This window comes from Peromyscus leucopus, chromosome 1, assembly GCF_004664715.2.
Source record: "Peromyscus leucopus breed LL Stock chromosome 1, UCI_PerLeu_2.1, whole genome shotgun sequence".
NCBI classification, from domain to species: domain Eukaryota; kingdom Metazoa; phylum Chordata; class Mammalia; order Rodentia; family Cricetidae; genus Peromyscus; species Peromyscus leucopus.
The window spans coordinates 184,616,330-184,643,883 of record NC_051063.1 but is presented as its reverse complement, the minus strand read 5'-3'; the positions used below and the strand labels follow the sequence as shown (position 1 = coordinate 184,643,883).

Genomic DNA, 27,554 nt, shown 5'->3' with positions numbered 1-27,554 from the left:
TTAGTAATGTATGATAGTCAAATGAAACGGGCAGCGTTGAGAGTATACAACGTCTCTTAGTAATTATGTAGCTATGTAAACTTATTGCGTCTAGCAGTATGGCTACACATGTTTGCCATGATTCTATATCGCTTCTAATTCGGCTATCATAAGAGAACAAAGTGCCAAGACGCACTGAAAACGCTACTTGCTTTGAATTTGTCTCTATATTGCGTATCCTGTTTTTTTCTTGATAGAAGCCTACGCCAGGTGCAGATATATGTTGTAAAATCTTTGGTGTATCACGAAGGATAGAGGTCATACTATACTGAGAAGTCTTCTACTCAAAATCTCAGATAGTGGCCTTGGATCGAGAACTACTATCTGATCTCACTAGGAACATTTCCAGAAGTCAAGGAGCTTATGTAAGCTGACTTCTCCAATTCAGAATGTGACCCACTGACGAATCCTCTGGCTGTCTTAGTATCATCTCCGCTACTTGATAGGATACCTATCAGGCACGGCTCCTCGGAGATCTGCAGATGATTAACTGCTTGCTATATATGACACCAGCTGTACCTTAAATTAAAGTCGTACTATGTACTTGATTATTGCATTCAGAGAAACATCTTTATCGGCGAAGCTAATACGCTGGAGCTTGAGTCATTGATAGTTTTCTGTGCTCAGAAGAATTATCGTTTCGCTCTGGCTCGTGTATGGACGTCTGTCTAGTTGAAGATAGGCTTATGACTTCAAAGACGTACTTGTAGACGATGATATTGACCAGAGCTCAGTGGACATAATGGAAAGCAGCAGGCCCTATGCTATAACTTAGATCTGGGCGACATATTGTGGAAACAAGTCATTCTCAGTTGTCAAGAGCTGTCTTATTTAGCTATAGAGTCGAATGGCCGAAATACTATCACAACCTGAAGCTACACCTCAGGAAGTTGGGAAACTTCAGACAGAGTTCCTGTCTGGGATCATATCTGCAGCCAATGCCATTGAGTGATGTTGATAGAAAGGTCTCAAGGAATGGAATGAGAGTGTATGCGAATTACAATATTATCTCTTTAGTTCGATGTACCTCATCTCGGTATAGGACTGCAGAGCATCTCATGCTCCTGTATAGAGAGCATACCCGAATGCTACTATGAGGCTAGATAATAGATATATCATCATGAAAAGTGAATTCTAACTGGAGTATAACATACAACAATACAGATTAACTGCAGTGTGAGGATAATGATCAAAATGCAGTATATATTTATAATTTATAATAATATATATAGCGGTGCCATAATTGATTCTAGCCAAGGGCCTGAATATATACTTTGTAAGATAACCCCAGTAAAATGCTAATGAGAGAGGGATTATGAAGTTACAGTATGGCAATTGGGGTCTTGGAAATTGGGAGAGTCAGTTTTTTTCCAAGGATGTGTCAATATTAGTCAGGGTACTATAGGAAGACAGACTCCATATGAACAATGAATTTTAAATGGTCAATTTATTAGAAATGAATTAGCTGTGATTCAGCTTACATTTTGGCTCCATGGAAGGAAAATTGGATAGTTGTTCAATCTACATTAGAATGAAATGTCATTGAAATCTACAGATCATATATCTGCATAATATGAGTAATATGTCTAACCATACATAAGAAAAGATGTAGAGAAGAATAAAGTGGCATTCGTGGATACAAGAGCCAGGAGAATGTGCCAGACTCGTGGCACTTGAAGTGTATCAGACCGGAGTGTTTCTGCAGCTGAACAGGCACGAGACAATCAAATGTGAGAGGTGGCCAGACGACGACCAGCTTAGCGGGGATATACTGGAGAGTGAACAATAGGTCTAGGTCGCTAGATATTAGATGGGAGCACCTTAGAGTTCCATGATTGGTTGAAGACTCCATGCCACAACCATGCAAGCCTTCTTTCTTCATATTGCCTTAAAAAGAGGCCTAAGATGACGAAGGTATGGCCCTTCAAATTTGAAGATGAGATCAAGTCGTGACGGTCGAGAGAGAACTTTGCCTGTTTCTAAATGTATATAGGCAACCAAGTCATATTCCCATGGGCCCAGTGGCTTCTGGTTTTATTGAGTCCCGAGAAAGTGTAATGCAATAGTGATCTAATTAATTCCCATCACACACAGTATTATGAGCCACAGGATGGCAACACGCTCATAACTGTCTGTAACTCACCAGTTTCAGGGGATGGCTTGACTACAACCACATAAGCAACACAATCACACGCCTCACTGTCTGTAACTCCTAGTTTCGACATGGGGTCTGTACACACACACACCAGGCTATAAAATTTGCTATCGATTTCACTACAATCATTCACCACTAAATAACTATCGCATAATCGCACCGTTTGATAACAAGATATTCAGAGTAATGTGCGGAATTCTGTCTGTTGTAGTATCGAGGCTAGCGTCTGAGGCTACCGAGTCGTTATTGCGATCTCACATAGTTAAAGGCTGCCTATATAGCTATCATTCATGGAGAAGACCCGTGTCTCGGTAGATAAACAATATACAGTACATAAAATATGATACCAAAGCACATTAAAAGATAAAAGCTTCAAAAGAGTGCGTTGAAAATTTCTAATTATATGCACTTGGAGTATTAGATCTTTCAGTGAGATGCGAAATACACCTGGATTATCCTATATAGATTGTTAGTTCAAGAGTCAATTCTAAGTTACCATAGAAGAGTCTATTTGTCTAATGTCTTTCTATGATAATTGATTATCTTAGTAAGACCCATGACTGAGCAACTGCGTTGCCATCCATGGGCTGGAATCTGTTATCACACCAGTAGTCATTGTTCGTGCTGGTGAGCTGTGCGTTTTACGAAACATTCCATCGGAGAGCAGGCAGTAGAGAGCTCCGAAACTTCCCAAGAAGTCGCCATCTGAGCGCGTGTGCAAGGTACCTGCGAGAATGTTCGCACTACGCAATCTCTATCCTGTAGATAGCCGTATATGGTTTCCGAAGGTGCCCACGAAGCAGGTATCGGTTCTGTATATGTAGACTCCAGGAAACGATCTTCGGTATGGCGGATACCCAAGCACGCATGGAGGAAAGCTGGGTGGCCGATCTTTCATAGGAGCTGCCCTGCGGATTGGCGTCAGGAAATGTTGCCGTGTCATTTTTATAAGGCGGTTCGGCCCGACCTCTCCGTCCGACTCTCTTCTCTTCGTTCTCGCGAGTTCCGGCCGCATGTACTCTGTGGGGCGGAGAAGCGTGGACGGCAGGGTCGTTCATCTCTCGCCGCTCGTGTCCGGCGCCATCCTCCGCGTTTTTCCGGGGTGTTTGCCGCATCGGCCCTCAGCCTCCTGTTTGCCCTCTCTTGTGACCATCTTTCGGCATGGGCGATCATTCCGAAGCACGCGCATGCCTGCTCTGCACCGGAAGTAGGGCCATCTTTCCCCTTCCTCCCCACACCTTTCGGTCGCAGCCGCCTTAGTTCGGCCGGCCTGCCTACCCCGGTCGCCCACTCCGGCCCGGCGGAGCCCTTGCTCGTCGTTTCCCGGCGGCGTCCCCCTTTCCCCGGGCGCCAGGGCCTCGCTCGCTCCCCCGCTTGGCTAACCCCTCCCACGTGTCTACGCAGCCGCCGCCGCCATGTCTGCGCATCTGCAGTGGATGGTTGTTCGGAACTGCTCCAGTTTCCTCATCAAGAGGAATAAGCAGACCTACAGCACTGTAAGTGGGGCCCGCGTGGGAGGGGCGGCCCGGGACCCGCGGCTGGGGCGCCTTCGCGCGTCTCCCGGACTCAGCGCCATCTCCTGCACCTCGCCAGGAACCCAATAATCTGAAGGCCCGCAACTCCTTCCGCTACAACGGCCTGATCCACCGCAAGACCGTGGGAGTGGAGCCCGCGGCCGACGGCAAAGGCGTCGTGGTGGTCATGAAACGCAGATCGGGTGAGCCTTTGCAGACAAGAGGTCTCCTTTCCAGGCCTCACGGTGCCCCTGGCGTTGAGTGTGGGCCAGGGAAGCCCCCGCCCTCACCCTGGCTTGCCCGCAGCGTCAGTCAGAACTGGACAAACTCGGTGCTTCACTGAGGGGACTTTTTAAAAGAGCGAGGAATGGGTTTTCCACGGGCTTTGGTGGAGACTGACACCTAGTGGGTGTGCTGAATGGACAGGTGGAAAGACAGCTGGGTAAGGGTGAGCAGGTTCTTGGGTGAGGTTGTGTGTTCCCCATCTGGGAGATACTCGGAAGGGCCCACACAAGTGGACTGATTCCTAGGCTTCCCGTACCAGGTCAGCGAAAACCAGCCACTTCTTACGTAAGGACCACCATCAACAAGAATGCACGGGCCACCCTCAGCAGCATCAGGCACATGATCCGAAAGAACAAGTACCGCCCCGATCTGCGCATGGTGAGTGAGGGATGAGTCTTTAAGGCAGGAGGGAGCTGGTACCGCACCAGAGGGACCGATGCAGGCCTGGATGCTTGGACTCTGCTTGGCTGGAACTAGACTGGAGAATCCTGGTTTCCCCAGCCCTTGGGCAGCCTCCCTGTAGGCCTTAGGAAGCAGGCAGCAGTAAGTGGGAGTGTCTCTGAGTTGGGGGGCTAAGTTCCCTCTCCTGTCCTCAGGCGGCCATCCGCAGGGCCAGTGCCATCCTGCGAAGCCAGAAGCCCGTGGTGGTGAAGAGGAAACGGACCCGTCCCACCAAGAGCTCCTGAGCCCCACCCCCCAGAAGCAATAAAGAGTCCACTGACTTTTTCAACCATCTCCACTGGGCCTCCTGTTTTGTCACTCACTGAGCTGTTCCATCAAATTCTTATTAATGTTGGGCTTGTTCATCTGAAAGGGGTGCTTGTCAGGCTAGACACACGGGGAATGGAGCGTTGGGTCATCACTCTTTCTAGCTTGCTGACTTCAGGTCTAAATTTCCCTTTGCGTCTAAACAATTTGTCTTCTGCCTGGAGGAATTGAGGCGTTAAAGCTGTTCACAGGCCATCTGGGTACCACGAGGAGTGAAGCGGGAAAGACGGGGCTGGGACTGTAGAGGCCCCAGTTAATGCCCTGAGGAGAGTGAGGATGAGTGACTGCAGCTTCTGACCAGCTGACAGCCTGAGATAGGGGCTGTCTTACCAGGTCCCAGTCCCAGTCCTCGGACTCAGGTTCCCCACTCTTGAGTTACCATCCTCGGCAGGATGGAGTGAGTTAGAGGCTGGGAGTGGGTCCTGTGTGCAGTGAGCACTCAGTGGGTAGAAAGTGTGTTCTGTTCATCTGACCTGTGAACCAGTGGCGGTCTCCCAGCACTCTAGCTGTCAGCTGGGGCTTCCTGCCGCTGTGCTATTGAGGTTCTACCAAGCTGGGGTTAAAGGTGGGCGCCACCACTGCCCAGCTTTTCCTCGAGATTTTTTTTTTTATTGGGGTATAAATAAAATTTGCCCTCTTTTTTAAAAAAAGTATGGTACATAGAAGTCAGGATGTCTAGTATCCTCTATATTTAAGACGGAGTCTCATTAAACCTGGAGTTACCTTGGAAGGCAGCAAGCCCCAAATTACTGTCTCTGCACACCTCAGTGCTGGGGGTTACAGTGTGTCCATGAATGATTCACAGGCATGCCACATGTCAGAACACAATTTAGTGGTTTTATCCTTGCACCTTTAGGTGGACTCTGGGGATCAAACTTGGATTGCTAAGCTTGATAGGTAAGCTGTTATTTGCTAAGCCATCTTGTTGGCCTATGACTAGCTTTAATTATTTTTTTTCTTTCTTTTTGAGACAGGGTTTCTTTGTGTAGCTCTCCTGGCTGTCCTGGAACTTGATCTGTAGACCAGGCTGGCCTTGAACTCAAGATTCTTCCTGCCTCTGCCTTCCAAGTGCTGGGATTAAAGGCGTACACCCCCACCGCCCACCTTGTTTTGTGTTTTTGAGAGATAACGGTATTTTAGTAGAGCTCTGGCTGTCTTAAAACTAGTTCTAGTGCTGGCATTAAAGGCATAAGCCACCACTGCTGGGCTTAATTTTTATTATCTGTTTTCATGAGATAGGTTTTCTCTGTAGTTCTGGCTGTCTGTAGACCAGGCTAGTCTTGAACTCAGATCTCCTGTGTCCTGGGATTAGAGGTGTGTGTGCTCACATCCAGCTATGAGTGGCTTTTTAATGTGGGTCCTCATGCTGTCTCTACCTCAGTGTTGGGAATACAGCGTATGCACCATCACAGGAAGTTATGCACAGTCTTGCCCCTGTGCATAACACAAATATATAAAACATGAAAGAGCTGCGCGCTGGTGGCCCACGCCTGGGACATCGGCAGGCTTTTGGAAGCTCAGTGCCTGAGGTGTGGCCCCTTGGACCTGCCTGAAAGGGGACCGCTCTGCCGACTCCCCATGGGAGACCTTGATTTGGAGGATGTGGGCAGGATGGCTTGGGAAGGAGGGCTGGGGGATGGGAGGAGGTGGGATCTGGATATGTGGGTGTAGAAAATTTCTGTGCGGTGTAGGAGTAAGTAGAAAAGGTAATTAAAAAAAATGGTGGCCGGCCTTAGTGTATGGTGCACTGGCAGGGAGCAGCAGCACTGGGAGGCAGAAGCAAGTGGATCTTTGTGAGTTTGAGGCCAGCCTGGGTTACCGAGCAAGATCCAGGAAAGGTGCAAAGCTACACAGAGAAACCCTGTCTCGAAAAACCAAAAATAAGTCTTAAAAAGTTCCGAGAAAATGAAAAGAAAATTTATCGACAGTCATGGAATCCCTGATACACAGCAAGATCTCATCTTTAGTAGAGGCAACATCATTCTAGATGCTATGGATAGTGTGACCCTCATGCTTTTACGTGACCATTTAAATGTGTTTTTAACTTCAATTATAATACTAAAGACCTTTAGTAAAACAGATTGGATGGGTATAAGTATTTTTTTCATATATTCTGGTTATCTCAAAATAAATACTGTTGAAATACATACTTATGGCAGGAAAAAAAAAAACTACACGTAGAAGGTCTGTCTCCAAAAACAAAGCACAAAAGAGCCAACCTTGGAACTTCTGCATGGCACCTGGGGTCTGTTACAGCTCCTGCTGTGTAGCAGGTGCTCAGTAAATACCTGTCTGTCACTGAATGAGCAGAGAGGCCAGATCAATCTCTCCAGCTTTTGTTAACTACTCCCCATAGACTCCTAATGGAATCACACAGCGAACAATTCCCAGCATCTCTGTATAACACATCAACATACCAGGCCTTGGAGTTTTAGGTCTGGAGCCATTCAGTAGGCAGAGGGCACCCTCACAAGGGGGTCTTCCTTCCACAGAAGTCAAATTGATACAGTGATTGTGCTCATTAATCAGGCAGACAGATACATTTACAAGAGGCATTCCAAGGCCTCAGTTATCTTCAGTAGGTCAAGGGCCAGAGATAAGACAAGTCTTCCTTTGGCATGAGCAGCATCTGAGTGACCGACCAGGTCGGCTGTGCCAATGTGTACTGTGCACCCTACCCTTGTCTTAACTACACCAAACAGGTGTTAATACAGCGATCCAGCTATGGGGATGCTGTCTATAGACACAGTTGTCTTTTTTTTTTTTTTTTTTCAGTTGGGCATCAGACTAGTTTGGGCTCAGGCATGAACCATCATACTTAGCAACTTTTTCAATTTTTCTGTTTACCCGAAACAGGTGGTGGGCACACGCCTTTAATCCCAGCACTCGGGAGACAGAGGAAATCGGATCTCTGTGAGTTCGAGGCCAGCCTAGTCTAGAGCGAGATCCAGGACAGGCGCCAAAACTACGCAGAGAAACCCTGTCTTGAAAAAAAAAAAAAAACCAAAAAACAAAACAACTTAACCAAACACACATACATGTAAATATGTACACACAAACGTTCACCTCAGACTGAAGAATCAGTCTGGCTGTATTTGAGCATTTACGTTTACCCACCGGCCACCTCACCAGCCCTCCACATTTAAGCCTGTTGCATTCATGTAGACTTTACAAAATGCACAAGATTCCTGGTAACACGGGTAGTCTCTGATTAAAGAACCTAGGTGTAAGAGAGGGCGAGAATGAATTATTACAATGTAGAACGAAAGTAATCTCAAATTCTGGGCTGGCAAGATGGCTTAGGAGGAAAGGGAGAGCGCGCCTCTAAGTCTGAGGACCTGAGCTCCGTCCCTGGAAAGCTTACACAGGAGAGAACTCCTGCAGCTTGTTTTCTGGCCTTTACATGTACAGTGTCACATGTCCACACACATACACAGCACAATACCTGCAAAACTTTTTGCATTTTACGTGTGTATGGTTGAGGAAGAGGCATCTGGAAGGGACCAGACTGAACTAGGCCATGAGGGGGAGGGGGTGAGAGGGGAAGAAAAGAGAGGAACCTTGGGTCTAGAGGCCGAGAGTGGTGGGCTTGAAGCAAAAATGGCTGATTCTATAGGGGAAGGGAAGCCGAGCCAGCCCCCCCCCCTTGAGGACAGGTTTAGGGTAGGGGTCGGGGAGAGAAGTGCTTGGAGGAGCCAGGTCCTGGGTTTCTTTGAGACCTAACAATTGTGTGCACACACATGTGTGTTCTTGTGAGAATTTATAAGGATCCGGGGATCTGAACTCTGGTCTTCACCCTTGTGTGGCAAGTGCACTGCCCACTGAACCATCTCCCTAGACTAAAAATTTAAAAGTGTGTTTGTTTGTGTTTTTCGAGACAGGCTTTCTCTGTGTAGCTCTTGCTGTCCTGGATCTTGCTCTGTAGACCAGGCTGGCCTCAAACTCAGAGATCCCGCCTGCCTCTGCCCCCCAGTGCTGGGATTAAAGGTGTGTGCCACCACCGCCTGGCTAAGGATTTATTTTTATATGTAGGAGTATTTTGCCTGCATGCACGTGTACCATGTATGTGCCTGGTACATGGAAATCAGAAGGTGGCTTCATATGCCTTGGAACCAGAGTTAACAGACTTTTATGCGATACCATGTAGTGCTGGACTTGAACCTAAGTCCTCTTAACCACTCTCCTCCTCTCCCAAGACTAAATTTTGCATTAAAAAAAAAAGACTGCCGAACATGGTTTGGTGATATGTGCACTTACTTGAGATGAAGAAGCAGGCGGATCTCTGTGAGTTCAAGGCCAGCCTGGTCTACAGAGCAAGATCCAGGACAGGCACCAAAACTACACAGAGAAACCCTGTCTCAAATAAACAAACAACCCAAAAAACCAAACCAAACAAAACTTTAAAAAACGAGTGTGTGTGATATGATGTGTGGGTACAGTAAGTGTATGACAACTTTGTGGGGTCAGTTCTTTCCTTCCAGGCAAAGAGGATAGGTCCTGGGCATCAAATTCAAGTCCTTAGGTCTTGGCAGTAAGTGCTTTACCAACTGAACCATCTTGCCAATTGTAGTTTTTGCCTTTTTTTTTTTTTTTTTTTTTTTTTTTTTCAACATAGGGTTTCTCTGTGTATCTTTGGAACCTGGCCTGAGACCCACTCTGGAGACCAGGCTGGCCTCAAACTCACAGAGATCTGCCTGCCTCTGCCTCCTGCACCAGGACCGGGGTCGAGTGTAGGGAACCATTCATCTTGGAAACGGGGTGCGGCTGGAAAGGGAGCCAGCCGCCCTGAGAGTGGGGATTAAAGGTGTGTGCCAACCTGCCCAGCAGTCTTGCAGTTTGGAATGGGTCACATTCATGTGGTGTTTCCACCTTCCCTTTGGAACATCTGGCAGAAACAGCAGCATGTCATGTACAATGCATACTGCTTTTCTTTTTCTTTTTGGTTTGTTTTGATTTAACAGAGTCTGGAGATTGGGGTAAAACTCTGAACATAAGATGTAGAAACATAAGAGGCATGAGCGGTCTGGAGGTTATTCTTCCAGACGACCCAGGTTTGATTCCTAGCATCTCACAACCATCTGTAAATCCAGGCCAAGGGGATCTGACACTCTTCTGGCTCCTGAAGGCATCAGGCAAAAAAGTGGTGCACAGATATACATGCAGGGAAAATAGAAATAACTGGTTTTTTTTTTTCCCTTCAAGACAGGGTCTCTCTGTGTAGCCTTGGCAGTCCTGGAACTCTTTCTATAGTCCAGGCTGGCCTCAAACTCAGAGATCCTCCTGCCTCTGCTTCCAGAGTGCTAGTTAATTAAAGGCGTTCGTCACCGCCTCAAGGCACCAATAGCATTTTTAAACAGTACATAAAAGTTTTATTCTCTTCTCTCCTGCTCTCCCTTCCTCTCTCCTTGAAACAATCTGTGGCTTTGTCATCCAGGTTGGCCTTCAATTTGAGATCCTCCTGTCATCAATCTGATGAATTCTGGGATTACAGGTGTGTGTACCATTATGGCGAAATTTATGTTGTTGTTTTTTTTTGAGACAGGGTTTCTCTGTGTAGCAGTCCTGGCTGCCCTGGAATTTGATTTGTAGACCAGGCTGGCCTCGAACTCACAGAGATCCTGTCTGTCTATGCCTCCTGAGTGCTGGAATTGAAGGTGCCACTACTGCTTGGCTCTTTATACCTTTTAAGAGAACAGTAAAGGTGGGTGTAGTGGCACATGCCTTTAATCCCAGCACTTGGGGGGCCAGGGCAAAATGACTGTCATTTTGCCTTTAGTTTGAAGCCAGCCTGGACTACCAAGTGAGCCTCTGCCCTAAAACAAACAAACAAAAAAGAAAAGAAAAGAAAAACAACTTGCAAAATGTAACACCCATGTAACAAATACCAAGATAAAGGAATGGAAGACTGATTTGAGCATAGTGGTTCCAGTACTGAAGAGACAGCGATATAGGATGAATGTTGTGAGTTCCAGGCTAGGAGGCTATGTGTCAAGATTTTGTCTTAAAAAAAAAACCAACCAACCAAACCAACCAAAGGAAAGAAATCTAGGACTACTCCAATAGCCACAATGAGCTCTGTCTATAACAGTACCATGAGTTAAGTGGGAACAGTTTCCTTGCGTTCTTTTTTTTTTTTTTTTTTTTTTTTTCTGGTTTTTCGAGACAGGGTTTCTCTGTGTAGCTTTGCACCTTTCCTGGATCTCGCTCTGTAACCCAGGCTGGCCTCGAACTCACAGAGATCCGCCTGGCTCTGCCTCCCGAGTGCCGGGATTAAAGTTGTGTGCCACCACCGCCCAGCTTCCTTGTGTTCTTTTGTGCAGTTTTTATTTATAATCCTCCCCCCACCCCCACCCCCAAGAGCTGAGGACCGAACCCAGGGCCTTGTGCTTGCTAGGCAAATGCTCTACCACTGAGCTAAATCCCCAACTCTATAATCTTATTTATATATGTGTGTGTGTGTGTGTGTGTGTGTGTGTGTGTGTGTGCACGTGCGTGCCTGCAGAGAGGAAATGGCATTGGATACCCTGAAACTGGAGCTAGAGATGGTTGAGATGCCTTGTGAGTGCTGGGAATTGAACCTGGATCCTCTGGAAGAACGACCAGTGGTCTTAAATGCTCTTTCTCAGGTCCCCTGTTGGGACTTTTATGCCTTAGATATATATGCTTTGAAAATGTATGGCACATGCTGGGCAGTTATGGCGCATGCCTTGAATCCCAGCATTTAGGAGGCAGAGGCAAGCAGATGTCTTAAATTCGAGGACAGCCAGGGCTACATAAAGAAATCCTGTCTTGAAAAGTCAAAAAAGCCGGACGGTGGTGGCGCACGCCTTTAGTCCCAGCACTTGGGAGGCAGAGGCAGGCGGATCTCTGTGAGTTCAAGGCCAGCATGGTCTACACAGTGAGTTCCAGGAAAGGCACAAACTACACAGAGAAACCCTGTCTCGAAAAACCAAAAAAAAAAGTCAAAAAAGTACTGTATTTATTTATTTGTATATATATGTTTGTGTGAATGCCATGATACATATGTGGAAGTTAGAGGACAACTTCCTGGAGTCCGCTTTCTCCATCATATATGGGTCCCAGGAACACAACCCATATGGTCAGGCTTGGTGGTTGAGGGCCTATCCTAGCTGAACCAACAACTTGAGGCCCTTCCTTGGTATGTACAATTTGTTTATTTGTATCCTGGACCTGCAACCCTACGCCTCTGCCTTCCTGAGTGCTGGGATCACAGGCCTAGAGGACCACACCCCATTTTATGCAGTACTGGGGACTGAACTGGGGCCTTTTGAATACCAAACAAGCACTCTATCACCTTCACATCTCCAGTTCTTCTACTTCTTTTATTTCCATGTGTACTATCTATAAATATTTATTTTTCTTGTGGTGCTGGCTGAGGATTGAACCCAGGGCCTTGACTATGCTAGGCACATGCCTAACTAAACTCTTTGTCAATGCTTTTTTGGATATAGGATCTCACCATGTAGCTAAGCCCCTGCTGACCTGGAATTCAGTATGTTGACCAGGTTGGTCTCAGACTCTGAGATTAGCCACCATGTCTGGCTCTTTTGCTTGGTTCTACTTTTATTTTGAGGCAGGATTTTGTTAAACTGCCCAGGCTGTTTTGGAACTTTCTCTGTAGGCCAGCATAGCCTTGAACTTGAGCCTCTCGAGTAGCTGGGATCACAAGCCTGGTGCAGTAGGCCCAGTCTTCTTTCCTATCTGTCTATCTGTCTATCTATCTATCTATCTATCTATCTATCTATCTATCTGTCTATCTATCTATCTCCATCTGTCCATCCATCCATTTTTTATTTAGGTAGCCCTGGCTGTCCTGAAACTCACTCTGTAGACCAGGCTGGCCTTGAACTCAGAGATCCGCCTGCCACTGCCTCCCAGTACTGGGATTAAAGGTGTGTGCCACCACTGCCCAGCTCATTTTTTTTTTTTTTAAGACAGTCTCCTCAAGTCACTAAGGCTGGCCTAGAACTCTGTAGCCCAAAAGCCCTCACACTCAGCCTCCCCTGCAGCTGGGAGCACAAGCCTGTGCGTCTATAGGCCGGGATGCAGCCTGGCCCTTGACCTTCACCAGAGACAGTTTAGGATGAGCAGGTTGGGGCTGGAGGTGTAGCCAAGATGGTAGAGCAGCTGCCTAGCATGCATACAGCCTATAGCCATGAGCTGGGCGCAGTGGCACACTCCTTTAACTCTAGCACTAAGATGGAAGACTATCAAAAGTTCAAGGCCAGCCAGGTGGTGGTGGTGGTGGCGCACACCTTTAATCCCAGCACTCCGGAGGCTGAGGATGGTGGATCTCCGTGAATTCGAGGCCAGCCTAGGCTACCTAGTGAGTTCCAGGAAAGGCACAAAGCTACACAGAGAAACCCTGTCTTGAAAAACCAAAACCAAAACCAAAAAAAAAAAAAAAAAGTTCAAGGCCATCCCTTTTTACATCGAAAGTTTAAGGCCACTATGTGTTACAGGAATCTTGTCTTAAAAAAAATAAATAAAGCAGCTACTGATGATTCTAGTCCTACTGACTTCATTGGTCAGTTTCAGTTCATTCTTATACATGTCATTTTACAGCGTGCAGCTGTATTCCTGCTTTCTCCTAACACCGGTACTCAGGGTTGAACAGCGTGCTATGTAAGCCATCCCCACTGTGCGACAACACTTCACACTTAATGTACTGGTTTCTCCTTCACTTCATACCCAGGTCTCTCACTTTCCCTATCAACTGGTATCTTATCTTTTTTTTTTTTTTTTTTCCGAGACAGGGTTTCTCTGTGTAGCTTTGCGCCTTTCCTGGAACTCACTCTGTAGCCCAGGCTGGCCTCGAACTCACAGAGATTTGCCTGCTTCTGCCTCCCGAGTGCTGGGATTAAAGGTGTGCGCCACCACTGCCTGGCTCCCATTTAACCAAGGGTCAGATTTTTCATTCTTTGCAGACAGGGTCACAGGAACCCAGGCTGGCCTCATACTCTCCAGAATACAAGCTTGGACTACTAAGCCTAGCACTTAGTTTGGGCCTGGATATTTATGACCCTCTCTGCAACTCAATATATTCCTTCCCTTAAAACAATTTTAAGTATCATGTGTATGTACTGACATGCTTGTGGTTGGAGGACGACCTGTGGACAGTGATCCCTCCTTCAACATGTGGGTTCAGAGGCAGGTCTTCAGGGTTCACAGCCTTTACCCACAGCCAGCCAGCTCACCATCCCCCTTTTATTTTTAAGATTTAGTTAAGAATGTGAGTGTTCTATTTGCATGTATAACTTTATAAGAGGGCATCAGATCCCACTAGAGATGGCTGTGAGCCACTGTGTGGTTGCTGGGAACTGAACTCAGGATGCCAGGGCTCTTGAACTGAGCTCTCTCCACCCCCACCCCCTTTATTGAAGTTCTTAAGTGTCAAATCCTCTGGAGCTCAAGTTTTGGGCAGTTGTGTGCTAAGAATCCAACTCTTCTTGGATTTAGAGCTTTTCTAAAAATTTGAGCTATCACTTTAGCCTTTTTCCTTCCTTTAAGGTTGAAAACTGGTTCAAATAACCTAAGTACATTACCAGAAAGCATATACTGCCCTCTGGTGCACAAACCCAGAATCACTCCTTAGGTTACAATAGAACACAAGACTCCTAACAGGAGTATCTGGTTTTTTATTTTTAGATTTGATGTTTATATTTTGCCTGACTGGATGCTCTGTGCACCACGTATGTGCCTGGTGCTGGTGGAGATCAGAAGAGGTGGCTGGAGTCCCTCGAACTGAAATTACAGTTGTAAACAGTCATATGGGTGCTGGGACTCAAACCCAGGTCGTCTGCAACAATCCCTAACTTCTGAGCCATCTCCTCAGCCTTTCTGGAACTCTCACCTAACCAGAGCTAAGAGCTGTAATTAGTCCTGCTAGGCTATGTGGAGGGGTAGCTACTACAAGAGTCCTAGATGCTACTATAAGAATTGCAATTAAGTCTCCAGAGACAGAGATCCAGGTAGGTCCGTGAGTTCAAGGCCAGCCAGAGCTGCAAAGCAAGGCCCAACAACACTGCAAGTGGCTAAGCTCCTGAAAAGGAAAGTGGCCTGTGAAAACCTGAGGAACCTCGAACATGTCTTTGAAGGCATGTTGTTTCTGACAGTTAAAAATACACATGGATGGGGCTGAGGATTCAGCCCCAGTGGTAAAGGTCCTGGGTTCGGTCATCAGCTGTGGGGGGGGGGGGATACACAGGGTGCAGATTAATAAACAGAAAGAGGAAAAAAAAAATATTAAGCCCAGAGCTGGGATGAAATGTGACACAGGAAATGTAACTTTGCCCCAATCCAGGACTAGATCAGATGTCTAGAGCAGTGGTTCTCAACCTATGGGTAACAACTCACCTTTATCTCCACATTATGATTCATAACAGTAACAAAATGTTATGAAGCAGCAACAAAAATAATTCTATGGCTGGGCAAGGGTCGTGGCGTTAGGAAGGTTGATAACCACTGCTGTGGAGGGAATAGACAATAAATAAACCTATTCAGGACAGTCACCCTAAGGGGCACCGCTACACCAAAAACCGTTAGAGGGTTAAAGAGAGGACTATTCAACACAGGCTTCTGCTCGTTTAGACTCTAAATCCCACTGCACAGGGTAATGGTGACCCCAACTCTAATTGGAGCGAGATGGATCCAGGGCTCCAGCTTTGGTGGCTCTGCAAGGATTGGGGCAGAGTAAGAATGCAGCGGCTCCGAGCCACAGTATGGAAGGAAAGAGGTTCTAGACACCTTCATGCACAGAAATTGCTTTTCCAACTTTTATTTAGAAAACCAAATCCAGGTTCTGGTGCCCCCCATCCCTCCCCCACCCCAGCCATAATTTAAATAACTTAGAGACAGAGTGGGAGGGGACAGAACAGGAGGAAGGAAGGAAGAGCCCACTACAGTCGCCTCAGTGCCCGTTTCTTGTCCAGCTTCTTCTTGGCTGCCAGCTTCTTCTCGCGCTCGCCTGCATGCTTCTTGGCCATGGGACCCTCAGCTCCTCCTGGGGCCATAGGGTCAGTGGAGGCTGTGGCCCCACTTGCCAGGTCCCGGGCAGCCTCACCCCTGCCACTGCTGGTGCTACCTGCACCCCCATGGATTTCTGTGAGCAGACGGGCCCGGGCAGCATACTCTTCATAGTTCTCCAAAAGCAGGCGGCCTGCTTCCTCGTTGAGTGCAGACTCTGGGTTAGGGTGGATCAGCAGGCACTTGATGGTCTGTGGGGAAAGGGCCTAGGGTCAGGGGGACGTACCCAGATTCATGGCCTCCACACTGTATCTCCCCTTCAATTCCAAATCATCTCCGAGATCACAACAAGCCTCTTTCTCAATTATGTTGCCATTAAAGGCTGTTTTCCTGTTATGCAGCCTGATTTATCAGTCCCAGCCACTTTCTGTAGCTAATGGAGCTTTGATCTTGCCCTATACCGGTGATCATGAGTTCAGAGTTAGTAATCAGGGGGACTAAGGGCACTCAGGATTGGAGAACTCACATTTTTTCCCTATGTCTTCCACCCTACTATGTAGGGGTACAGAAACCTAAAGTGATCATTGGCTTTACCAGGAATGCTAAGTCGCCAAGTTCAGAGTCATAGATTATACCCAAGAGGGAAAAACACTAGACTAACCATAGGCCTTAAGAATTGTGTCTAGCAGGGTAGTGGTGGTGGCAGCTGCGCACGCCTTTAATCCCAGCACTTGAGAGGCAGAGCCAGGGAAATCTCTGTGAGTTCAAGGCCAGCCTGATCTACAGAGTGAGATCCAGGACAGGCACCAAAACTACAGAGAAACCATGTCTCAGGTGGTGGTGGGGATTGTATCTATTTAATCCAGTTCATTCTAAATGTTAGTTCAGATGAATGATGAATAAAAGTTAACCCTGAGCTAGTTGATGGTTAACAGGTACGTCTAAGAGCTTCTGTGACACATCTGAGTTAGCAGATGTTCAAAAGGGACACAGGATCTCCCCGTCAGAGTTTACCACTGACTACATCTCCAAACTGGAGGCCTGGCTGTCCTCGATAGAGGCTTAAAAGCAGACCCCATAGCCAGACAGTAGTCCCAGAACTGTGGAACAGAACCAAGTTTAACTGACATCCAGAGGAAGGCAAAGCAGGAAAGGTTTGGGGGTTGTTTACCTTGGAACTTAATCCTCTCCAGGTGCCCTGAAGGAAACCCCAATTCTCTACCTTCACTACCATCAGCCCTAGAGGCTCATTAGAGATAAAAAAAAATTCAAGTCTATGGGAGGGGCAAAGGAGGCACCAGGTGACCTAACTACTAAAGTGGCCTTTAGAGACCTTGGAACACTGGCCTAGACCTGACCATTATCTCCACCTCAACTGACTTGGGAGAACTGTGGTACAGTCCTATACATAGCAGATGCTTAATAGTGTCCCCTGCCTCCACTCACAACATGCCAGCAGCGGTACTTACAACCGAGCATATCTCCTGACATTACAAAATGTCCCAGGCAGTGTAACCACCCCCAGCTAAAAAAAAAAAAAAAAAACACTAGGTACAGGAAAACACATTTGAATTATAGACAGTAGTGATGGTTGCAGTCACTGTTTAAAAAACACCCTGGAAAAGCCAACCCCCCCCCCCAAACTCCACAACAAAACCCACTCTACTTAGCTGAATAGCGTGGCACAATCTTGTAAATCTAGCTTTTGGGGGAGTTTGTCTCATACCCACATGCTTGGCTCATAGATTAATAACTACGGCTGGAGGAGGACAAGTCCAAGGGCAGTTTGGGCTAGTAAGCAAACACTTTAATTGTGCCAACCTACAGCTGTTGAGCGTGGCGAGGTAGGTGCCCACCCCTTGACACTGCAGAACAGAAGTGGTGCCATAGGGCTGGTTTTCAGAAAGGCTGAAACTCACCAGCAGCACATGTCGGATGCCCAACTCAGCCGTCCAGTCCCTCTTGAGTACGTTGACACAGATCTCACCATTGGCACCCACATTTGGGTGGAAGATCTTAGTCAGGAAGTAGCCCTTGGGTGGGGAGGCAGGGAAGTCCTTGCCCAGCAGGAGCTTCATGCGGAACAGACCTCCAGCATAGGGGGTCCCCTCTGGAAGAGAGGACGGGAACAGGGTTAGGATAGCTTAGCATCCTTCAACACCTCAACATCAGAGTTTTCTGGATCTGGCTGAGGTAGATAGCCTGTCAATCCCTTCACCAGGCTGGGGAAATTTAGGGCAACAAACAAGTTTCCCAGGCACTACAGCCAACATGTCTTTATGCTTTGACTATATTATATGCTCTGCTCTTCAGCCCGCACCCCTGGATTCCTGGATATCCATTTTCTTTTCCAAGGGACCTGTCTCAGGCACATGCCAACTCTTCAAGACAAAGGAACCCACCCACCAACTTTTCTTGCACACCATTTCCCAGGCCTTTTCCAATCCTCACGAGACATGTTTTCATCTACCTACTTGCCTTGATTGAAAATCATAATCATAGATGTTCTACCCACTTACTAAATAAGTGTGGAGTAGCCCAGGCAGACTCCACACCCCAGCACTACAGACCTGACACTTCATGGAATCTTCAAACACCCTAGCTGACTTTGTAGAAATTCAGATGACAAATGAGGTCCGAAAAGAAAATCTCAATCAGTTTATCACTACCCATTTCCCTCACAATGCCGTCTTGTTTGCTCTGCAATGCGTCCAGACACTGGACAGCTTAAAAGTGTCTCAGACCATCTGGACCACCTGGTGCACTTTCTGTTCCTATTTAATTTCTATGCATCCTCAGGTCCCTGGAGAGTCACGCATGACAGTCTTGGCCCAAGCCTAGGCAAGAGCTCTATTACATGCTCAGTGACCAGGAACTTGACATATTTGTGTGATGTCCTAGATATAGTACTCACGGGCACAATGCTGCTGACCTACCCACACGTTGTCACCAGCACCTGAGATTGCTTGAATCCACAGTCACAGACAGACAAAAGTGGCCCCTCCCTCTCGTGCCCATGCCCACTCACCGGGGCCCTCGATGGTGACCTGCAGGTCCGTGAGATCCTCCTCATTGGGGAAGACTTTAATGCCGTCAGGTGGGTCCGCTGTGAGTGTGGTCACCTCCTTGTACACTAGGCGGATGATGTGCGGAGGCAGATTCTCCACGTTGGAGTTCTGGGCAAGGAGGGAAAAGGAGAATGAGCAGCCCGAAATAATCTGGGGTTAGAAACTCGGTGGACACCAGAATCGTGCCCTTGCTGGTTCCGGGCTGTCAATCATCGCCGATCAACTAAACCCTCACCCTGGATGCCTCAGGCTGTCGCCTGCCCTAAGGCTAGCCGGCCCGTAGATACGCGAGAGATAGTATCGGAAACGGCTTCCAGGCGGCTTCACGTTTTCAAAACCCCCCAAAGACCCGCTCATTAAGACGCGCATGGGGTCCACTAGTAGTACTGGGTGGGCCTGAGGCCTAGCCTGTACCCTTTTTCCTGCTTAGCCTTGAACACACACACACCCTCCCCCCCGCAAAAGAAAAAAAAAAAAAGCCCTAGGCGAAATGGCGGCGGGATGTCTTGCTCCTGAGAACATCCATGGGCGGGCCGAAAAGGGGCCCACAGCGCTCCCCAAGGCCCCAAGGCCCGCCTGCTCTCCTGCAGCGGCCGCAGAGAGGCCTCCGGGCCGACGCCTGGCTCCGGACCTGCAGCCGGCCGTGCCACCGAAGCGCTCGGGAGCTGGCGAGGAACACTCGGGCCGCAGCCGCCCTCTCTGCCCCAAGTCCCCAACCGCCCCTCGGGCCGCCCCGCGCCGCGCTCACCATGGCTCCGGCCGACCGGGGGCGGGTCCCCCCGGCCCCCTTCCTGCACTCCTCGGATCGCCGGCCGGGGCGGGGGGCCCAACTGCCGGCCGCTATGGCCCTAGCGAGGCCCCTCGAGGCCCCGCTCCGCTCCCGACCTGCTCCGACAACCGCTACAAAAAAACGCCTGCGACGTTACGCCTGCCCGGCCGCACTGAGCCGGCCGCGCGCGCAGCACGGCGCTTTTATAGCCCCTCGCAGGCCCCGCCCCCTCCGGGGGCGCGCTCCGGCCGCGTACGTCAGCGCGCACGTTGATGGACGGTCGACGCGCTCCTCCCCGCACGGGGCCACAAGTTCCCGCCGAGTTTATGGGTCAGTCTCTCCAGTGATGGCTCACGCGACTCGGGAGGAGATCGGGGAGACCCAGGAGGCTGCAAACCCCGAGCCAAGCGTCAAGGGGCGCCCCCCGGAGGCGACGCGGCCGCTGATTGGGCCGTTTGAATGAGACGCCGGCAGGCCCAGCGTACGCGCGCACGCTCCGGCCTCGAGGAAGTCGTGCCCGCGGCTAACGGTCGACCCGTGGACGGGGCGGGGCGAGGGGAGGCGGGACTTGGGAGGGGTGGGGTTTAAACGAGTGACGGAAGGGCCACTGACCAATAGAGAGTGGCGGTCGTGATCGGGCCTGTGGGGTGGGGAGGAGCGGAAAGCTACTAGTGGGAAGCCAGTTTAGCGTGATGGACCTCACCCCTGGCCAATGAAATCATTGTATGCAAATGAGCGGGCGCGCAGGCTGGCGCCCGGGCCTGGACGCCGTGGCGGGGCCGAGTCCGGAAGTCCGTCTGTGTTTGTGCACGCGGCGCCATCTTGTGCTGTGGCCCCGTTCTGTGTTAGGAAGCCCTCCAGACCTGGTGGGCGGACTCTGAAGCTTTGCCCTCGCTGGTCCTGCAGTGCGTGGTGTGTGACCCGCGCCACTGGTGGTCTCTGCGGTGGCTGGGGAAGCCGCGATTCCTTGGGGTGTCAGGGAGACCCCGTGGTCTTGCTCAGGGCGTGGCCTTGTGGCTCTGCCCCAGCCCCGCTGCCCCGCGTCCCGAGTTCAGGGTCAGCCCGAGGAAGTACCCGGAACCGGTGCGGGGGCGTCGGGGCGGGCCTTGGAGATGCCAGGCAAGGAGCCTGGCTCCCGGGTGCCCTCCGTGCAGGGGAGCAGGGCGCTGACCATGGGGACGTGCTTGCTCCTGGGAGTGGGGGAGGAGGAAGGGTCCAGACTGGACATTTGGGGGGTCGGGGTGGGCGAGAGAGCAGGAGAAGGGGCTGACATTTGGTACAAGACACCAAGTTCTCAGTACAAAGGTTTATTTGCCCCAGAGGGACGGACAAGGAGCAGGAAATGCGAGACAAAGACAAGAGATAAAGGACAGGGAACAAGGGAGAGGGTTAAGGCGTATTTATCCCCCCTGGGGACAAAGGGCTGCCTCTGGATGGAGAGGAGACAGACTTGGTCCATAGGCAAAAGGCGGTTTATAAAGGTAGAAGAGGAAACCCCGTGTTAGGATGAGGGGTTTAATTTTAACTGGGCATGTTGATTGGGGTAGCCGAAAGGGGGCCTTGATTGCTGGACTTCAATACTTTGATAGCTGGACCTTGGTAGTCAGCCTCGGGATGAGGAAGAGACCAAATAAGGGAATAGACCTTGGTGTCCAGCTTTAGGAATGTAGTCTAATGGTCTTCAGCAAGGCAGAGGGAATGGGGGAGAAGGGCAAGGCCTGCCAGAGCCATGTTCGCCACACTCAGGCTAGCTAGAGTCCCTTTAGAAGGGGCAAGCAGGCCGACAGAGTGCATGAACCAAGAGCAGAGCCAGAAGGGCAGGGGGCCAAAACGGCTGAGTTATGTAAGGAATTCGGAATTCGAAGCTTGGGGAAGAAAGTAAAGCCCAGCCTTGAGTTGAGACGTTTAGGGCAGAGGGTGGGGTGAGAAGTGCTGGGAGAAGTCATAGGTACTGAGTGAGACTAGCCCTGGTCTCTGAGACCTAGCTGGTGCCAGCTAGAGGCTTCTTTCCTGTCGGGATGCCAGGCAGGAGAACAGAGGGGTGCCTCCCACTTAGTGTTCCTAGCCTTGCAAAGGAAGGGCAGGAATCACAATGTTTCAAGCCTTGCAAAGGAAGGGCAGAATCACAATGTTTCAAACATCGGCAACCCCCACCAGCCACACCGACCAAAGAGGGAAAAAAAAGGGTAACAGAAAGAAATCTACAGGGCTGGAGCTACAGCTCAGGTGGTAGAGTGCTTGCAGAGCTCCAGCTAACATTAAAACTCTTGTGTGGAAGCACATGTCTGCAATCCCAGCCTTTGGGGGAGGTGGAAGCAGGGGGGTCAGAAGTTAAAAGCCAGCTGGGCAGTGGTTGCGCATGCCTTTAATCCCAGCACTCAGGAGGCAGAGGCAGGGGGATCTCTGAGTTTGAGGCCAGCCTGGGCTACAGAGTGAGTTCCAGGAAAGGTGTAAAAGCTACACAGAGAAGCCCTGTCTCAAAAAACAAAAACAAAAAAAAAAAAACCAAAAAAGTTCAAAGCCATCCTCAGCTACATAACAAGGTCGAAACTAGCTGGGACTAGGTGAGCGGCTATCTAAAAATAATACTAAGGGCCGGCGGTGGTGGCGCACACCTTTAATCTCAGCACTCGGGAGGCAGAGGCAAGCGGATCTCTGTGAGTTCAAGGCCTGCCTGGGCTACCAAGTGAGTTCCAGGAAAGGCACAAAGCTACACAAGAGAAACCCTGTCTCGGAAAACAATCAATCAATCATACATACATACATACATACATACATACATACATCATACATACATAAAAATAATACTAAAAAGAAAACCCCAAGGAGGGGAAGGAAGGGGCAGGAAGGAAGGATAATCAGGGTGATGGGCTTTCATAACAGTGTAGCTTTTCCCGGATGTCATTTTGGAGCACAGACTCGTGAGTGGCAGTGTGTACTGGGTTGGCCCACCAAAAGCAAATCTTGCTGTAGATTGCAGCCAAACCCGTTTAAAAAGGAAAGACAGGTCAGGGTAATGTGGGGCAGGGAGATGAGCAATATGAAATAACATGAAGTCTTTACGCGGGTAGCGTGGCCAAGCGGTCTAAGATGAAGCCTTGTACAGTAAAAAATAAACTTTGAAAAAATGCTGTTTCTCTTTTTTTATTATTATTTTTCTATCATCAGTTTGATACAGTACAGATTCTTATCTTAATAGTGAAATGTTTCACTGAGGCTTGCCCAGTGATTCTAGGGTCCCCCCTGCTATGTAGCCTCCCTGGATCTGTGGGTTGCAGTCTGATTGTCCTTTTCGTTATATCTAGTATCCACTTATGAGTGAGTACATACCATATTTGTCCTTCTGGGTCTGGGTTACCTCACTCAGGATGATTTTTTCTAGTTCCATCCATTTGCCTGCAAAGTTCATGCTGTCATTGTTTTTCTCTGCTGAGTAGTACTCCATTGTGTATATGTACCCACATTTTCTTAATCCATTCTTCAGCTATTTTTCATAGCATACATAAAAATTGAATCAAAGACTTGACTGTGAGAACAAAAATTATAAAACTCATGAGAAAAACAATGGGGGATTGGAATTAATTACAGTCTAGTGGTAGAGTGCTTGTCTACTGTGTCAAACGTTTGTCTTTTTGTTTTTTCTGGAGCTGAGGACCGAACCCAGGGCCTTGTGCTTGCTAGGCAAGTGCTCTACCACTGAGCTAAATCCCCAACCCCCTTTTTTTAAAAAACAAATATTTGAGAAAAATATCCAGACTATGGTGGCGCACACCTTTAATCCCAGCACTCTGGGAGGCAGAGGCAGGCAGATCTCTGTGACTTTGAGGCCAGCCTGGGCTACAGAGTGAGTTCCAGGACAGGCTCCAAAGCTACACAGAGAAACCCTGTCTCAAAGAGAGAGAGAGAGGATTTCACTGTGTAGCCATAGTTGGCCTTGAACTCACAGAGATCCCCGCCTCTACTTCCTGGATGCTGAGATTAAAGGTGTGGGCCACCACACTCTGGCCTCATTCCTTTTGTCCATCCTCTAGCTGTGGGATAGTACTGCCCACATTAGGTCATGTCTTCCCTCACCCTTAATTAACCCAGAGGTGGCTCTTACTAATCTCCGAAGCATTTCTCCGTCTCCTTGTGACAACATTGAGCGGCTCCAGGAACCAGGTGCTAGGTGAGAACAGGCTGAACCTTGACCCCCGAGGAGCAGGAACGTCTCCTAGGCAGATTCCACAGCGCTGACAGCCCGGCTCACAGCTAACCCTGCATGAGCATGCGTCCTGAGTCTTGTAAAATTGTAGCTCTGCTAGAGGGGAAGCAGAAACTAAGACCCCCCTTTCCCAAGTAGTTCTGGCCACAGTTGTTGGGAACTCTATTTCCTTTCACCAATTCTTTTTGTTTAATTCATTTATTACGGGTATGAGTGTTTTGCCTGAATGTATGTGCACTGCTTGCATAACTGGTGCCCCTGGAGGGCGGGGAGGGGGGGCAGGCGGCAGGGGTGGGGGAGGTGGGGGGGCGATTTAGAAGTGTCAGAGCCCCTGGAACTGGAATTACAGATGGTTGTGAACCACCACGTGGGTGCTGGGAACTGAACTCAGGTCCTCTGTAAGACAAGTACTCTTAACCACCAATCCACTTGCCCAGTGTTGGAATACACTCCAAGAATGGAATGATGTGAGAAGAATTCTGAGTGCTCATGAGAACACTCCAAGAAAACAAAACAGGAGTCTCATGACCTCAGTTTCTTCAAAACGAGGAATTGTTCTTGGAATGTGTGTGTGTGCTCCAGCCAGGTATAGCAGATGGGAATGAGTTTACTTCCGATTACTCCTTAGTGCTTGCAGCTGTTGTTTAAATGTTTAGACTACCCTTTATATATCTCCATGGAAAGCACGTTTTTGCCACATGTGGCTTGTCCTTGTGATTGGATACAGCCTGAAGTCATGAGAACTTTACTCATGGGACCTTTCTTTTTTCTTTTTCTTTCTTTCTTTTTTTTTTTTTTTTTAAAGATTTATTTATTATATATACAGCATGTATGACTGCAGGCCAGAAAGGGGCCAGGTCTCATTACAGATGTTTGTGAGCCACCATGTGGTTGCTGGGAATTGAACTCAGGACCTCTGGGAGAGCAGTCAGTGCTCTTAACCTCTGAGCCATCTCTCCAGCCCCTCATGGGACCTTTCTTAACCCCCAGGGTATAAACCAGTGCTTCTCAACCTGTGGTCCAGACACCCTGGCGGTTGTGAGGTACCGAATGACCCTTTCACAGGGGTCGACTAAGACCATTGGGAAACACAGATATTTACATTACGATTCTAACAATAGCAAAATGATAGTTATAAAATGGCAGCAAAAATAATGTTGTGGTTCGGGGTGACCACAACATGGACTATATTAAAGGGTCGCAGCATCAGGAAGGTTGAGAACCAGCAGCGTAAATTGTCTGAGGCTCTGAATAAAGTTGGCTGTGAGATTTTAGTCTGCCTCATTAATCAGTTCCACTCTCCCAGGTCCCCTTGTCTCAGGGGGTCACAGGCCTGCCCCCTGATTTTGCAGATTCTTTTTTTTTTTTTTTTTGTTTTGTGTTTTTGTTTTTTTTTTTTGTTTCCTGATACTTGGTGCAGTGCTCGACTACAGAGATTCCCTGCTGAGTGTGGATAAGCTCCACCAGCCAGCTTTTTTTTTTTTTTTTTCTGCTGTGTGAAGATGAGCTACAGACACCAACTGGACAGGGTTAACATCACATCTAGCTGGCACCAGGCTCCGGGTTTACCTCCAGCATCACCAAGAAGCAAACAACACCCAAATACATGACCTTGGATTAGGCATCGGTTTCTTCAACATGACACCAAAAACACAGCAAAAGAAAAACAAAAGCCGGGCGTGGTGGCGCACGCTTTAATCCAGCACTCGGAGGCAGAGCAGGCGGATCTTGTGAGTTCGAGGCCAGCCTGGGCTACCAAGTGAGCTCCAGGAAAGGCGCAAAGCTACACAGAGAAACCCTGTCTCGAAAAAACCAAAAAAAAAAAAAAAAAAAAAAAAAAAAAGAAAAACAAAAAAATTGGGTTTTATCAAAACCCAATATGTCCTGTTCAAAGGATCATCCAAGTGAAAGGATATGGGCTTGAGTGTGACTCAGTAGTAGAGCACCTGCCTAGACTCCGCCATTGAGGGGCTGGAGGGATGGCTGAGTGGGAGGTGGCCAGCCTACAGTCTAGTCTACCAGCCTGGGCTACATGAGACTGTGTCAAAAAAAAACCAAACCAAGCAGGGCAGTGGTGGCACACGCCTTTAATCCCAGCACCCAGGAGGCAGAGGCAGGCGGATCTCTGAGTTTGAAGCCAGCCTGGGCTACAGAGTGAGTTCCAGGACAGCCAGGGCTACACAGAGAAACCCTGTCTTGAAAAACAAAACAAAGAAACCAAACAGCATGAAGGATAAAGTTTGCCGTGCAAGAGTGAGGTGATCTTAAATTCCCAGGATCCATGTAAAAACCAGGTACAGTAGCATGCATGCGTTTGTAATCCCAGGCAGAAACAGGAGATCCCCAGAAGCTGAGAGGTCAGCTGGCCTGGCGTATGCGGCAGCAAACAGGAGACCCTGCCTCAAACAAAGTGTTGGTGAGGCCTGACACACTCCCCGGACATGGTACACATATGCCTGCACTCAAACACCAGAACACAAATGTATGAACATACATCACACACACACACACACACACCTTGCTTCTGCCTGGTATTTTTGTCACAAAAAGCGAGAAAAGTAATTAATGCAGAGGTATCAATTGCTGTGGAAATCGGAGCCCCCAGGAGGTTTGGGAATGCTGGGAAGATGCTGTAGACTTAAACAGGGTAGATCTCGTTGAGAAGGTGGCAGCTGGAGCCAGAGGCAGCTCAGGGAACAGAAGCACTCACTGTTCTTGCAGAAGCCGCAGGTCTAGTCCCTCAGCACACCAGACAGCCCACAGCTGCCTGTAACTCCAGCTCCAGGGCATCCAGTACCCTCGTCTGGCCTCCTCAGGTGCCAGCACACAACTTAGCACGCATGCATTTGTTCAGGCACACACAAATTTTAAAAAGAACGCTTGAATTGAGGGTTAAAAGAAACAAGGGAGGAAGTTGTGTAAGAGCACAGAGGAGCTGGTTGTTATGGCGCACACCTTTAGTCTCAGCACTCGGGAGGCAGAGACAGGCAGATTCTGTGAGTTCAAGGCCAGCCTGGGCTACAGAGTGAGTTCCAGGACAGCCAGGGTGGTATATAGGGAAACCTCGTCTTCAAAAACCAAAATGAAAAACAACAAAGCAAAACAAGAACACAGAGGAAGTGTCGCCCCCCCCTTTTTGAGGAGAGGGTTATTTTCAAGACAGGGTTTCTCTGTGTAGCTTTGGAGCCTGTCCTGGATCTCACTCTGTAGACCAGGCTGGCCTCGAACTCACAGAGATCCACCTGCCTCTGCCTCCGGAGTGCTGGGATTAATGATCTGTGCCACCACTGCCTGGCTAGAGGAAGACTTCTGATAGAGGAAACAGCTGGTGTCAGAGGAGTGTGCCTGGATATTATCAGTCTTCAAAGTATGTAGCAATCCTGGACAAACAACACTGTGGCCTCTTATGTTTCCTATCTCTCTGGGAGGCTGAGCATCCTTTTGTGCTGTGTGTGGACTCTTGGCAGCCGGAATCTTTCTAAGCGGTCACTCACTGTCTTTCCACCTCAACTGTGCCTGCACCCCTGGGTCGGAAGGACCCCACTGATTTGTAAATATGTCTGTCAGTGGACCAGGTGCTCCCTCTAGTGGCAGACCCAGAGCAAAAGGCAGAGGCTCCGTAGTGGGTAACTTGTTTTTTGTTTTTTTGTTTTTTTTTTTTGAGATAGGGTTTTTCCATGTAGCCCTGGCTGCCCTGGAACTCGCTCTGTAGACCAGGCTGGCCTGGAACTCAGAGATCCTTCTGCCTCCGCCTCCCGATTGCTGG

General features: G+C 48.7%; 2 protein-coding genes across 2 annotated transcripts; one reads left to right on the top strand and one right to left on the bottom strand.

Annotated features, from left to right (window-relative positions):
• Nucleotides 1–3,571: 3,571 nt before the first annotated feature.
• Nucleotides 3,572–4,728, top strand: Rpl28 (ribosomal protein L28). The gene is made up of 4 exons (XM_028862335.2): nt 3,572–3,690; nt 3,788–3,911; nt 4,253–4,371; nt 4,590–4,728. The coding sequence occupies exons 1-4, from the start codon at nt 3,610–3,612 to the stop codon at nt 4,677–4,679; spliced, it is 414 nt and encodes a 137-aa protein (XP_028718168.1). The 5' UTR covers nt 3,572–3,609; the 3' UTR covers nt 4,680–4,728.
• Nucleotides 4,729–15,533: 10,805 nt separating this feature from the next.
• Nucleotides 15,534–19,931, bottom strand: Ube2s (ubiquitin conjugating enzyme E2 S). Its single transcript, XM_028862325.2, has 4 exons — nt 19,564–19,931; nt 18,776–18,923; nt 17,667–17,857; nt 15,534–15,998 (listed from the first exon to the last, which is right to left on the bottom strand). Exons 1-4 carry the CDS (start codon nt 19,564–19,566, stop codon nt 15,681–15,683), a joined length of 660 nt encoding a protein of 219 aa, XP_028718158.1. The 5' UTR covers nt 19,567–19,931; the 3' UTR covers nt 15,534–15,680.
• Between the last annotated feature and the right edge of the window lie 7,623 nt (nt 19,932–27,554).